Source organism: Zootermopsis nevadensis, unplaced genomic scaffold, assembly GCF_977971745.1.
Source record: "Zootermopsis nevadensis isolate Lab colony 2312 unplaced genomic scaffold, Znev_1.0 Znev_ptg000020l, whole genome shotgun sequence".
Taxonomy (NCBI): domain Eukaryota; kingdom Metazoa; phylum Arthropoda; class Insecta; order Blattodea; family Termopsidae; genus Zootermopsis; species Zootermopsis nevadensis.
In genome coordinates, this window is record NW_028259152.1 from 2,931,519 (window position 1) to 2,946,169 (window position 14,651).

At 38.7% G+C, this 14,651-nt stretch overlaps 3 protein-coding genes across 6 annotated transcripts in view; 1 reads left to right on the plus strand and 2 right to left on the minus strand.

Annotated features, from left to right (window-relative positions):
* On the minus strand, positions 1-10,924 carry LOC110829670 (uncharacterized). Of its 2 annotated transcripts, none has more exons than XM_022063659.2 (4): positions 10,798-10,924; positions 5,672-5,757; positions 2,571-2,807; positions 1-1,212 (listed from the first exon to the last, which is right to left on the minus strand). In XM_022063659.2, the coding sequence occupies exons 2-4, from the start codon at positions 5,729-5,731 to the stop codon at positions 820-822; spliced, it is 690 nt and encodes a 229-aa protein (XP_021919351.1). In that variant the 5' UTR covers positions 5,732-5,757; positions 10,798-10,924; the 3' UTR covers positions 1-819. The 2 variants fall into 2 exon arrangements, with proteins under 2 accessions (XP_021919351.1, XP_021919352.1); XM_022063660.2 differs by having other exon boundaries at positions 5,715-5,757; positions 10,798-10,856.
* Positions 10,904-14,651, plus strand: part of LOC110829667 (telomerase reverse transcriptase-like) — a 15,796-nt gene continuing 12,048 nt past the window's right edge. For 2 of the 3 annotated variants that reach the window (XM_087351874.1, XM_022063652.2), the window contains exons 1-2: positions 10,904-11,044; positions 14,305-14,561. The gene's annotated coding sequence lies outside the window, so the exon portion shown is untranslated. The remainder of the gene's footprint in view (positions 11,045-14,304; positions 14,562-14,651) is intronic. The other variant, XM_022063653.2, reaches the window with a different exon arrangement.
* Positions 11,998-14,336, minus strand: mad2 (mitotic arrest deficient 2). The gene is made up of 4 exons (XM_022063661.2): positions 14,196-14,336; positions 13,918-14,064; positions 13,599-13,838; positions 11,998-12,361 (listed from the first exon to the last, which is right to left on the minus strand). The coding sequence occupies exons 1-4, from the start codon at positions 14,269-14,271 to the stop codon at positions 12,198-12,200; spliced, it is 627 nt and encodes a 208-aa protein (XP_021919353.1). The 5' UTR covers positions 14,272-14,336; the 3' UTR covers positions 11,998-12,197.

The window sequence follows — 14,651 nt, forward strand, 5'->3', positions numbered from 1 at the left end:
CACAGTTTAAATTGTATTTATTTATGCAGAAACATTCAATATTTAGTACAAATGTTCACTCAGTTACATTGATAAAGAGCATATATGGAAATATTACAAATCAATTAATTATAAATTTCATTCAGTAATTCTGGTCCTAAGTACTGACTAGCAAAGAGTTTTATGATTTGGCAATGAATACTTGCAGGTAATAATGAAGAATTATTTCTTCTTAGTTTTGTCAGCATATAAATATTGCAGATTATAATGGACATATTTCCAAGTCAATATTTATGCACTTGTTTTTATTCTTTTCATACAGAAGTTAGGAAATGTGGTATTTCAACTCCTTTACCTGTTAAACTGCGGCTTGGAGAAAAAGCTGTGCTGTCATGGGAACTAACCTGGTCACTACACTCCATGTTGTTGAACTGCATATATTAAATCATGGTTATGAAGAAATTTGAATTTGAACGGATTATAGATACATGCGCACAGTCACTTTGTAGTGCGGTCCGAGAATTGGCTGCTGATACGCGATATCTGAACTGAAATTTGCATCTTTGATCTCCTGAATAAGAAGCGTGAGTCCTGATCACAAAACTGCATGATCTAACGCAGTATACTGCATATAAACACACAGTCTAATAACTTCTGTAATATTTTATTAGTTATTAATGTTCTTCCACAGTATTTATGCTCTTGAATCCTGAAATAACTTCAGTCAAATAATAATGTAAAATTAAACTCTCATTCCACAACACATTATTTCTTCCTGTAACACTCCTCTTTAATCATACATTAGCATGTATTACTGCTGTCAGATATTGTTTTATTTGTTCAGTGTTCAGCTGGGCGTCTTTCGAGAGAAAGTGTGTTACAGTGTTTATAAGCAGACTGTGACAGTCTGACTACACTACTTGGTATTTTTAGGGAGTGGATATGTTCGGGCGGACCGCAGTCTTGTAACAAGATCCTGGACGTCCTGGAAGGACATTGTGGGGGTAGTGTGAGTGTGTCAGAACTGAGTATGTTTCCACTCGTATGCTGACGCTGTTCCTCTGTCACACTGTTCTGTCCAGATGAATGTTCTACCACTGTAGAATACGGTGGTGGAGATGAATATGGACTGATTGTTCCAGTTACTGCCTCTGCTTGTTGTGATGTTGCTGCAGCGTAACTTGGTGGAAGATCAGTAATCCAATATGGCAGAATACTTCTGTTATATTCCTCCTAGAAGTAGAGAAAACTAGTTTGAATAAATGGACCCTGGATGTCATATTAACAAGACTTGTATAGGTGTGAGGTAATCACTCAGTAAAGTGACTAGCCGCTCGCTGAAAAACCAGGTTTTGATTCTTGGAGGATTCTGAGTTACATACTAACAAGACTACTTTCTTGTGAGCTAGACTGGCACTGGAGCCCACCCAACTTCCTACATAATGGATGTTGATGACTCATTGCTCTGTGATAAAGCAGTTGGTAAAACGATCACTCACATTCTTCTAGTACTGAGGTTCAGAATGTGTGGAACTTTACCTCCATCCCTTGTATGTGCTTTATTGGTTGAGACTCGGGAGGGGGGGGAACTGTAATTTTACAATTTGAACAATCTATTTCCCTGCTTGAGGGACCTCCATGGGGTGTAGCAAATTGTGACAGTTGTCCCAAATGTCACACTTTAGTGTCATGGCAAGGAAAGTAGTTTAAGCAAAAATTTTGTTCTGATGATTAATGAACCTCTTTGCCCATAACAGTCAACATATGTCCTCATATATTTCTTCTTCTATGACTCTTTGGTCCGTATTCGGTCCATGGCCTCCTCAATTCTCCTCTTCCATTCGGTCCTCTGTTAGGTCCATCTGTCCGAGGCTTTGATCGAGGTTTTGAAACATCTTCCTTTTTACAGTGCAAGGTTGTTAGCCTTGCGACCAACCCCCAACCTGGAGGACCAGGGTACCTGTCTTGGTCTGACCTCTCCCCCTCGACCAATCTGGCTAGGGAGGCCCTACCAGTAGCTATGCTACCGCCAGCATAGCTCTTGGGGTCACTGAGGTACTCAAGCCCCACCACCACGACAAGGTGCAGGTACCATTAAGTGGGGCCTCATATATTTCTAACCTTACAATATGCAATTTGGGGAGTCAGCCTGTGCTCTTCCTATTGGTTTGTTATGCATTCTTTGCAGTGCAACATGCATGAAGTACTGTAAATGCTTATAGGAATGTTCATATCCATTCATCTATTTGTCATGTCCATATCAAAATTAAATGCTATCAGTAACTCTTAAGTGTAGACCCTCATTTTCAAATTTCAGTGAACACTATTCTGGAGTTGTGGTGATTGACACATGCATCTATCCAATATATCCTCCATAACCTAAAATCCAACTATTTTGTTCTTTTAAAGAGAATTCTTATCCTAACGAAATTGTGCTGTAACATAATATGCACACATACACAAAATATAAAACTATTACATAAAATAATTTTTTGATGCCGTAATTGTTATAGATTTTTTATAAATGCAATAATAAAATCAGATATTAATTGCAGAACCGTAACAGGTGGATGTCTGAAGACTATGCATACCCCTTCAATGTTGTCGTGTCCGTCTGAGATGGTGCTGACAGAATCAGAGTGCATGGTAGTGCGCCGCCAGTACGTCTTCTCACAGGAACTATAGCTGCACAGTGTGACAAACAGGAACAAGGTGGAACCCATCACAAGCCACGCGTATGAAGACTGGAGCGTCACACTCACCATGATTAACGTCAGAATCAGGAACAGGATTGTAGTTGCAAATGCAGCCATCGACAACCCTTTCTCCTATAATTAGGCATAGTTCTGATATACAGAGTGCTATTAGGATAGTATTAAAATAACATGATATTTTAAAAAAAGTTTGTATCTCTTAGAATTTGATTATTAGATTTTGTAGAATTTTTCTTGCAAGAGAGGAGAGGAAAAATTATAATAGTGGTTGGAGGAAAAGCAAGATAGTGAGCTCTGGTGACAGCAGATGGAGCGGTGCTGACGTCATTGAGAAACAAACCATTAATTGACGACGTGAGTTGTATTAATTAATACCATATGTAAGACTTTTATTGTCACTAATCTTGTTTTGTTCACAATTTTGTCTTGTAGTTTATTTAACAATATACAACAAAATTACCAGAAAGATTCCTGAAATATGTAATTCCAGCCTTAGGGTTGGAACTATTGCTGCTAAAATATGAACGATCGATGACAATTCATGTGTTCTTTTTATGGTAATTAAGCTTGGTGACAGAAAACCTTCAATGTCGATAATAGATACCACATGCATCCCATGCATTTGACGTCAAGAATATTGTTTATTTCCGAACTACTTACTGATGGAGCAGATATGATCAATTATCATGTTTATACTAACATAGTAACCAGTGGCTGGTGTAAATTTGACGTGAGCAAATCTCAGTTTGTCCCATGTCAGTTCACTCCAGTATCATCTGCTTCTGCCATATGTATACATGTATAAACAGAACTACTATACACGACTTCGACTGTCAGGCCTGTCGAATTTTGAGTGTCAACCAACGTTTCGGCAAGCACTGCAGTTGTCATCTTTAAGGTGAATGTTTGCCAAAACGTTGGTTAATACTCAACAGATGACACTGGTGATCACCACTTGCTTGCTGCTCCTAATGTGAAAATGTCTTTGCAAGCAGCTAGGTAACAGCCACTCCATTGCAAAAGTGCAATCAGCAAATAGTATGAGACTAAAGGGTGAACCCAGCTTTATACAAAGTCTTTTAACAGAAACCGCATGAATTTCAAGACTGACGTCAGATATCTAGTTATCAAGATAGAACGAGAAACAATCTCAACAGATCTGATCTCAGCAGAGAGACAGGGAACAATGCTGTTCACCCTTCTGTGTAGACTGTAGGCAGATGTTGATAAATTATTGTGTTGTTCGACGATGAACAGATCGACATATGCATTTTGAATGAAGGAATCTTCTGACTGACATATTTGGAGGCCAACGAACGCTTGCTGTGTGTTCATCACAACAGATAGAAATGAACTATATCAAAGTGTGACAAATACATTGTTCTGGCTTATCAGCATATTCGTACAAGATAGCACCTAGATGATACTGCAAAACAAAATAAATTTAGTATTTTGTGACGAGGTATATTAGAAGCGCGGAAATGAAACGAACGTTTCAGTGAAAACCTAAAATTTCATGTTCTGTGCCAGGTATGCCGACCCTGCGGCCTGCCGACGTATTTTCTGCACCACGCACCTATTTTTTGTAAAATTGAGTCACTGTATAATAAAAATATGCTATTCAACGTTTATCAACTTCAGACTTCTTGGGTCAAGATGCTGATACGAGGTGCGATCGGAAAGATTCCAGACTGCGCCTATAAAAACCCGTACACTTATCTCAGGTATTAAATTCATCCATCACCCTCGAAGTAGTTCCCCTGGGAGTGAACACAACGATCCCAGCGCCGCTGCCAAGCCTGGAAGCATCCCTGGAAATCTTTCTTTGTCAGCCTGTCAAGCACCATCTGCGATTCTGCCTGAATCTCTTCTATCGTCTCAAATCTCCTTCCCTTTAGCTGAATTTTCATCTTTGGGAAGTGGAAGAAGTCACACGGAGCTAAGGAGGGTGCGGGATGACGGCCATGGTGTTTGAGGCCAAAAACTGCCGAACTTTGAGGGCGGTGTGCGCTGGCGCGTTGTCATGATGCGTCGCATGTGGAGTTCTTCCTTTAGAATCAGCTGACAGGTCCCATAGCCTATCCCAACAATGTCGCACAAGTCGTTGATGGTACGACGTCGATCTTCGTGAATGGCCTGCTGATTCTTCGTAACATTTTCGGGCGTTGTGCTCGAAGATGGTCGTCCAGAACGCTCGTCATCATCGACAGAGGTTCGGCCATTTTTAAAACGTGAATGCCACACAAACGTTTGTGCACGACCCATTGCGGACTCCCCAAATGCTTGCTTTAGCATTTCATAGGTTTCCGTAGCCGTTTTGGCGAGTCTTTGGCAAAATTTGATGCACACGCCATTCCGAAATCGCAGGAGGGTCGGTGTAATGCACTACCAAAACGCCCGTAACTAAGAAACAAATGCTAATTTGATGATGCTGGCTGGCACACTAATTAACTATGAATGTAGACCGCACCCCCTAGCGGCAGAAGCTCGTACTACATCCGGTTCGCCCTCTATTGACACAGTCTTGAAACTTTCCGATCGCACCTCGTAGGTCAGATTTCAGTTCTCGCGGTGGCGAGTATAAAGATAGCTATATTCTGGGATGTTGCGCTGTGCAGAGATACTGACCGACGTGATCGCCCTAATGGCAGTGGCAGGTAAACTTCTACCAGACTACACGGCGCAAAATCCCAGAGGACGGTTATTTATGGTGTTGGTGTTAAAAAAGGGATTTGGTTTTAGCGAGATGGTGTAAGACCTCATACAGCTGGCGTTATGTTGCGTTTTTTAATGGCATTGGTTTGCTCGTGTTCAAGGAGGACGTTTTGCTTGACCAGCTTTGTCACCTAATGAAAACACGTAATGTTTTATTATTGTGGTTATTTTGTATGAGGGTATATGAAAGACAAAATGTTGGCCACTGATCGTCGCGTATTTCGTACATGGCAATTTATGCGTTAAGTGCGAGACAGGTCTACCTTCATTCTGGTGAAGACCGGGTAATCCACGTTCATGTCGTACCTTACGATCCTTGGCATTCAAGCGGGCTGTCTCCTAGTGACGTCTGAAATTAAAAAAACAGAACACAAATGTGCATTTTATAATTTTCCTGCTGATGGTGGTAATATCACAAAACAACTGATTTCGTCTCTGCAGTCATTACAGTGCAATTTTATAACTCTAAAAAGATTAACATTGATCAGTGTATTGATTTTAATTTGTCTTCGTCTCTTTATGTGAGTGGGTCTTCCTGGTGAGAGAGTGTCTGATGGCAATGAGGCAATTCCATCCCACTCATATAATTTACTATCCAGTTTTAAAGTGATGATTTATTCTTTTGTTAACGGATGTTTTTCCAACTCTAGATGTTACGTAATGTCAAATGGTAGAATTACTGTGAATAATTAATCGGCAAGGACGTAGAAGGAAGTAGTTGTGGACTACTTTAATGTATCCTGGCATTTGTCTAGCCGGACGGCGGGCCACAATTTTTTTGCCTTCTATAACATGAAGCTGGGTGAAGAAAACGCTGTTTTAAAGCGAAGTTTCAAGCAGGGAATCCATAGAACATTTGCACGGTAAAGTCGGCGCAGTAGTTTTTGGCCGGTGGAGAAGCTAGCGGAGCTGGCGGACGGGCCTAGTCTGTGTACCTGAGGTGGCACGGTCAGTGAATTTATTTTGTTTGGGCGTTCAGTCCGAGGCTCGCTCCTCTGTGCAGTCAGCATTATACTATTGCACAAGTGACTCGCTCCTAGCCTTACCCTTGAAAATTCCACCGGCCAAAAACTACTGCGTCAACTATACAGCATTCTGTTCGAGGCCCACGAAGGAATTTGTTGCGTCTGCAGCTGACTGACGACAGATAGCCTTGATTCCTGATGACACCGTGATGCATTACGCATTAAGGCATACAGACATGTGTTTTGAAGTGCTCGAAAAGTGATAAGAAGAAGAAAGAAACATTCCGCTTCGTTTATATAAAGAGCGATCGAAAAGTCATGCAACCCATATTAAAATATTTATTTATGATTGCAATTCAATACAGTTAGACTGGATTAATAAACACAAAATGTCGCTGTGATAAAACGAGAGCCCGTGCACGTCTCGTCATGTTGTAACCTGCTTACGCCAGTCCGTCAGTTGGCTTTCAACAGCCGAATTACAAAGATGTCTTTTTCACAATTGCAACGATTGTTCGTTGTCGGCAACTTGTTCCCGATTCTTCTGTACCAGAAAAATCATGATATATTTTAAGGTATTATGTAAGCATTTGCATTGACGGAATGAGGAAAATCACATAAAGCTATCAGTATAGACAGCCCCACGGGTCCATATTTGAATCTGGAAATCTTCGAATACGTAATAGAAGTGCCAGCCAATGCGTACTGTTTGTAAGTGTAATTTTACACTAGAATGTGAACTTCCACAACAACGTCTGTGAAACAGCCGTGTAAACGTGCCACGGCACTCGAAAGAACATGAAACCTGCCTAGTGCCAATGAGTGTTTTCACCAGTCATATTTCTCAGTGTTGATTCCCTTTCAATATGGACTTCCCATCTTAAATAATGACATTACATCTTAAATTTCTTTAAAATTGTAAAGTGACTTTGTTCTCGCTCTCTGTTCATATAGTTCTAGTGAAACATCAGCCCTGGAAAAGCGATGTGACCCAATTTTGGTAAATAATCTCTACATAACATTTACTGAAAGACGCATTGTACACCCGTGAGGCTCACCGCGAAACAGCGGGGCGTCTTCCTAACTGCGAGAGACATGGCACCGTAGTGATAAGACTAATTCCTCCGCAATAATTTTTACGACCTAAAGCTACACCTGTCATTAAACGCCCCTGATGATAAAAGTTATTCTTGAAACGCTCAGTAGCAGGCCTCTCGGAACATGAAAAAATGGCTGTCTTGTGGAATATTGCACCTTGTAGTCTGGTGGTTACTGGCCAGCGTCGTGTTGATGGAGGCAGTAAGCTCCTCTGAATCAAGTAAATTATCAGTACTTGGGAGCAAATTTGCACAAATTTCTCACAAATTTAGTATCAACCTCCAAAAACCATTAGCCAGAATATACACAGTGATATTAATACATCACAAATGGATAAAGTCTTGGCATGTTTGGTATTGAATGAGATATTTATTCTTCTCACAAATAAAACGAAACATGTTACATAATATGCTGAGATAACAACCCATCATCATGAAAATTTTGGACACCATGGAGATCGGGATTTCTGCAGGCCTGCTTGGGAGTACAACCATGTCCATCTTCGGCTTAAAAACTTTAAACAAAATTTCATAATAACTTTGGAGGGGGGAAATTCAGATTCGGCGTCTGTGAAGGGTGTTAACTTGCTCACAAATACGTCATTTCCTCAAAAAGATTCATCTTAAGAAATAAGAGTGTGACATGAAATATATCTCAGTATGGGATCAGAATTTATTTATTTAAATTATCTTTACGCTATTTAACGAAACATGAGGAAAAGAAATAAGTTATTTTGGACGTAGTGATTAAGTTGGCATTAACGGAAATATTCTGAATTTGTGCACGAGAGTTGACCTGTTTTGAGTCTCTGCTCAGATACGGATTTTACTCACTGGTGATTCTCGTGGTCATTCTCAGTATTTTCAGTACAGTGCCTTAAGATATACTCGACCGTCTCCTTCCAAATCCTTGCCCTTCTCCTTTCACGATCGTTTTCGCCATCTTATTCGAACCTAAATAACCTGTTCAGTTGAAGGCAACGCCGTTAAACATTTTTCTGAATTAGATATCTTCGCAATGGCAATGTCTTTACCGACTTATAATTGTTTGTTCCAACAAATGAGCATCAAATTCAAGACACTGTCACAAAGAACGCAACTCCTACGTCTGTTTAGATGTCGCTAGCCAGAGTAAATATTTACACTCTAATTTAGTGCAGAGTTACAAGTAGTGTAACAGACAACTATTTTATTCTGTGTGTTTAAGAAATAGCGTAGCTTTAATTTCTCTCTTTATATTTCTTCGGAAGCATCTCACAGATACACAATGACGTCAAAGGAATGTCGTCTTCCAAGTTGTGAGTTATAATATATTATGAATAACTTCAAGGCGAAGACGCCTTATTATTTGGTTGTGAAACCCCATTTTGGGGAAAACCCGCCAAAATTCTGTGCCGATGTTACGATTATAGTTTAATTAATGATGCATCAAGTTCCTCACGGAACCACGTCCGTGGACGGACGCCCAGACATGGAGAAGCTAACAAGAGCATTTTTTATTGCAACTGCGTCGAAAACTACCTTCGGTTACTTTTATATTTCGGTAGGACCGACGCAATTTTATTCACTGCAGACGCACAACACGACAGCGAAATTATCCTAATACGCAGTCAAAACTACTTGTTTAGTTCATTTTATAAATATTTATTTACTTCGTGCGTCACACCATCTCCCGTTTCGTAACAGTTCAGTAGAATTTAACTTACCTTGAGATATTCAACTTTACCTAACGCGTATCCAAATATTTGTTTCAAATGTTCGTTTAATTAACAGCTATCGGGGTGGTTAAGGCGTGCGGTTAATTTCACGCTGGTCAACTAATGCTAGACGAGACCTTGGGCCCATAGGGAGATCTCTACGTACAGTTAATACCATAGCAGAAAAGAATATGAACATACATCCATGCCTCGAATGGAATTCGAACCCGCGACCCCAGTGTTCAGGATATGCGAGACAGTTGTGAATGGCGACTTCTTGATTCGTTTTAAGAAATACCAGCTTCAGATAATATAAATAACCACACAAAATAATCTGGATTCTGTGACCTCGTAGGAAGCCACATCCGATAACAGATATCCTTTGTAGGATAATTCAAAAAAGGAAAGGAGTATTAAGAATTTTAGGATAACATGAAAATGGCTGTCTGGTCTGGTAAAAGTTTACCAACGTTTCAGAGGTAAGGACTGTTGTTATATCTTATGTTCGTAAGTATATGGAAGATAAAACTTATGCTAGACTTATCGTAATGTTCTGACCTACTTTTCGTCCCCAAGAACAACTTTCCCTTACATCAGTGATTGCTACACCAGTGCACAATTTATGTTCTGTGGAAGAAATGCTTCCTTCTCGTTAAAATGTTTTATTGTTATTGGTATTCAGCTGTCAAGCATGTTAATAAATTAATTGAATTATTATTGTTAGGTCTATAGTTACTAATTGTTATTACCAACTACCCCCAATGTGCAGGGCCTTCTTGAAATGTCCTTGTGTACTCAAGGTGGTTTAACAAGTCTCAACTTCTATGAGAACAGAAAATTTCATTACCGCGTTCATAAATACAAATATCATGTCCTATTCTGAGCCATTTGAATGGCGAAAAATTATAGTATACGTTTATGAAATTCGGAATTATATTCTAATAATTGCTTCTTTACAAGGTTTTTCATGCGTAAGGCAATGAGATCGGCAATTTAAAAGGTCAGTTTTAGCGATGGTAAGTCGCATATCTCACAAACGGATCTTTGGTGTATGGCCACTTACTGCTGTGATGTAGTTACAAAAATTCACATACGTATTGGGCTGTTAACACTTTATAATTATAGTCAATCAACCATTAATTTGAATGGATTGTTCAGCCAAAAGAGTCATCTCGTTTCGAACACACGGCAAATTCATTAGAAAATGCACAGTGAACACGCAATTTCAAATCAAAACAAGTTCTCTGAAGTTCTCCGAGTTGCACTGAACAACAAGAACATGTAAATTGTAGTTTATCGTATTAACAGACTAAAGATATTTCTGTAAAATGAAGAATGAATTAATTAATCGAACTGATTGATCGTGAAAGGCATGAGGACCGTCCACGTTTTAATAGATGAATGGGTTGTTCTGAAAGTGGACCTGTACAATCCCCATCAGCTTGAACTATCCTAAATTATTTTGCCTCCCTGCCAACTTTCAACGAATTGCTCAGATGAAAAAGATATTTATGCTCCATACGTTTCTTCACCAATTGTTAGACTTCTGGAAGTTCAGAAATGTTTATACCTCAACCGTAAACCACGCGCAATAAACAGCACAGCTTAGTGTTCGTAATTAAAACCTTACCTTCACGCTGTCAGTTCCGTGGCTTCAACCGACAGCATGGCAACATAACCACTCACGACACGTACTTGTCACAAACTGGAACTTATCACCTACAGGCGCCCCATCCCACGGAGGTGGGAGGTGCTAGTCCTGGTAGTTAATCAACACCGTACGCTCCGTATATTCCCATGACAGTGTCGGAGTAGGTACCAGAAGTAGTTATTTGACAACATTGTTTGAACATGTAAGATTTGAGGTTTTCACAGCGGTGAGTATGAAGATTTCTGTCTTCTGGGTTGTTGCGCCGTGTAGTCTGGTCGATGTTAACCAACGTTTCAGAGGTCATACTGCCTCCGTCATCAGGGCGATGAGTATGAAGATTTCTGTCTTCTGGGTTGTTGCGCCGTGTAGTCTGGTCGATGTTCACTAACGTTTCGGAGGTCATACTGCCTCCGTCATCAGGTCGATGAATATTCATATGACCTCTGAAACGTTGGTAACCATCGACCAGACTACACAATGCAACAACCCAGAAGACATAAAGTTTCATTGTTTGAACACACTGCCGTGCAAAAATTGTAGATCAGTGCAAGAACGACCTAAGATGCAACTATGATCTGGCATATTTATGCATGAATGACCTAAGATGAAAATGACCTTGGATCGCATTACAGCAGCACCAATCTACCTGATGTGGTGTGAATAACACCTTTGGTATGTAAATGTGCACCAAAGAATACATCTTTCCAATCTTGTTTCAATCTTTGTCATTCATAAAATTGAAGTGCTGAAAGAATATAACAATCCTACTGCTCCACATTCTAATGTTACAGCTTATGGCACGGCAAAGAAAACTTTGTTTTGTTTTGTTTTACATTTTGACCAATGGTATTACAAATCTCAGCCTGGAGACCGGCTATCCTGACTGGGGTTTTTCCTCAGTCCCTCCAGGCAAATGCCAGTATAATGCCTTAAATTTGCCCACGAGCACTTCCTTCCAAAGCCTTTCCAATTCATTATTCACCATAATCCTTTCACCCGACACTATATAGTCTGCTCCACTGAAAAAGTGTTGTTAAATAAACTATAAATACCACTGTCAATTATAAAAAAAATACTTTTTAATTTATGGGTTGATTTGATCAGTTGTTGAATCAAACCAAAACAGTTGGGATTATTTGAAATCTATTAATCAATGCTTTCAAGAGAGAGATGAACACACAATAGCAAAAATACCTTTATTGAAAAATTGTTAATACAAACACACTCTTTCGATGATAATATTATTACTGACTGAACTTGCTCATGAATACACATGCCTGTACATACTCATAAATGGAACACAAGTCATGGTCATGTTTCACAATAAACAGATTTGAAAACTTGTGCAAAATGTTTGTGCAGCCATGCACTATTCCAGTTCATTCAACCTTGTAACTTACATGGGTTTCCATTCTATGAAGGGACGTAGAGAATGTTCGGAAAGACAGTTCTTGTGCATTAGCAATGAAGGCGGGTTGTGTCTCATCCCACTCTTGTGGCACTTCACAGTCTGGTATTGTATAGACCAGAACGTCAAACGCGCCTGAAGAAACAAAGAAATGAATATACCGAAAACTCCACACATCACAGTCAACTAAAAGGCAGAAAATATAGCCTTTTGACTTAAAAAGTTAAATCTGTAACAAGTTCAACACAATACCAGTAATAAGTACACATTCCCACATAAAATAATTTAATAATTTGTATGCATTCTTTGCACAAAGCATGTAATCGAATGAATATTGGGTAAGCCATGTATTTCATCTGTCTTTTCACACGTTTCATCACTAAATATTGTCAAGAAAATCTGATTTTTTTTATGGGTTAAACAAACTTTTCTTTGCATAGAACTAAAACCTAACTTCTGTCAAGGTTTTCAGAAATAGTTTTCCTCTCTTAATTCTTAAGGCAAAGATCTTAACAAGACAGTTTTTAGAAACAGCTCAACAATATTTCATGGAAGGTAAGTTCTTCTTCGTAACGCAGTAGCATATCATTATAATGGAGTACAAAACAGAGATGTACTGAATGAAAGAAAGTGTCACAATTGTAGAGATACAGTCAAGCTAGCGGTGAAATATGTTAAGAACAGTTTTACAAGGGATAATACAAAATTTAATCAAACACATATACAATGAATGCTGTTGGTAACGGGTACAAAGCTTTTGTGTCTTCAATTAAAAAATAAAATAATAATGTTAAAGTGCAAATCATACTTAACAAGGGTTTTAAAAATAAAGCTACTGATTATAAACTAATGTGAATGTTTGATAAATTTCTATTCTTCCTACTGTTTGGTTGATGATCTGTTACAATGAATTTGTGACAGGTTGTGAAACTCTGGTGAGCTTGTGAGAAGCAGTAACTATAAAAGATGGGGAATTTTTGACTAGCTGAACACCATATTTAGCTTCTCAAGAAGGGCTCTTTTGAATGGAGTTCATTACATCTACATAAAAACTATGGTTTTAAATAAAATATTTACATCCTAACCTATCCTGACTTAACTTCATTATTTTGTAACACAGTAATTAGTGAACAGTATAAATGATACTTTTACAACCCATACATGTAAATTTTAATATGAGACATTAGCGATGGGAATTATGAGGAAAGAAAAGTTCTTAACCTGCGTAAGTAATGCATTATCTTTTTGGTAACAGCAGAGGACAGTAATAGTGGAAGTGCAGAACTTTGGCAACTTGTTGGTAGTGGAAATTTTATTCTATGTTCAAGCAGTGGCTCTGAAATACAGTCAGATTATCAGGCTTTATACTTACACAGACAGTCCAGTAGAGGTAAAAAGCTTACAGATCCCGAGATTTGTCTCAAAACACTACGTATTTCTTTCTGGATAACTGTCAAGTCTTTCTTTCCAATAATTCTTCCATTTTCTACAGCACTTCCATTTGCATCACCTTCATACTGGACTTTAAAATCCCATCGTTCCAGCACCTCCTTTGTAACTGAATTTGATATTACAAGTGATATCTTCTGCAATTTCTTTTGTAAAAGCCAACCTAAAAAATTAAAATTCAGTTGAAAATTAAAAGTCTAATGTAAAATGCATGAGTGAATGGTTACAAACTCATTACTAACCTTGAATTTGATCTAAAACAGATTTTAGAAATGACTTAATCTTTTCATCAGTTGACATAAAGACTGTAATACCAAAATGTTCTGCTTGCACAAATGTCTCTTCAGGATAAATACCACGCTGATATAGAATACTGTTGATCCCATAATCTTAAATAAAAAACAAAAAATACAAATTAACACTGGTATGTTATGTAAATTCAACTGCCCTTTAGGTATTAGGTTAGGATCTTTGGTCAGTTCAAAACATATCTCACGTGTCTTAAATTTATTGTACATGCCTAGATATTCCTTAACAAGATCAGATGATCCCTTCAAAGTAATTGTGCCATCGGTTTGATGTTTTGTACTTGCCATATTGTTCAAAATTAAATACTGATTTCCTTTCAGATTTCGACTGTTTGTCTACTTCGCTCCTTCCCGCGCTTCTACAGATGTGTCATGTACCACCTACCGCCACAATTTACGTACAAGTCACAGATGACCATGTAAAACTAGGTGCACAAAAACCGACCGTACACCACCAAAGAAGAAAGAAAAGCTAAAGGTAATGACGGCTATCAAATGGCAGTATTTGAACGAATGAAGCAAGAATATCTGAATCTGGACACCAGGAGAACTGTCACTTATACGAAATGTCTATCCCAGTAAGTTATAAGTTAGAATTGAGCCCTAGATAAAGTTAAAATAACATGTATCTTGCATCTGTAGTATCCGTGATGTGCAGACTTTTTCTA

What these genes read in the sequence shown, in the direction of transcription:
- LOC110829670 (XM_022063659.2), bottom strand. Translation starts at nt 5,731, where the DNA reads ATGCCAAGGATCGTAAGGTACGACATGAACGTGGATTACCCGGTCTTC. An exon ending in CGGTCTTCACCAGAATGAAG is followed by an intron (nt 2,808 to 5,671) that starts GTAGACCTGTCT and finishes GCCTAATTATAG; the next exon opens with GAGAAAGGGTTGTCGATGGC. An exon ending in GACACGACAACATTGAAGGG is followed by an intron (nt 1,213 to 2,570) that starts GTATGCATAGTC and finishes CTCTACTTCTAG; the next exon opens with GAGGAATATAACAGAAGTAT.
- mad2 (XM_022063661.2), bottom strand. Translation starts at nt 14,271, where the DNA reads ATGGCAAGTACAAAACATCAAACCGATGGCACAATTACTTTGAAGGGA. An exon ending in TCTTGTTAAGGAATATCTAG is followed by an intron (nt 14,065 to 14,195) that starts GCATGTACAATA and finishes TTTTTATTTAAG; the next exon opens with ATTATGGGATCAACAGTATT. An exon ending in ACCTCTACTGGACTGTCTGT is followed by an intron (nt 12,362 to 13,598) that starts GTAAGTATAAAG and finishes TTGTTTCTTCAG; the next exon opens with GCGCGTTTGACGTTCTGGTC.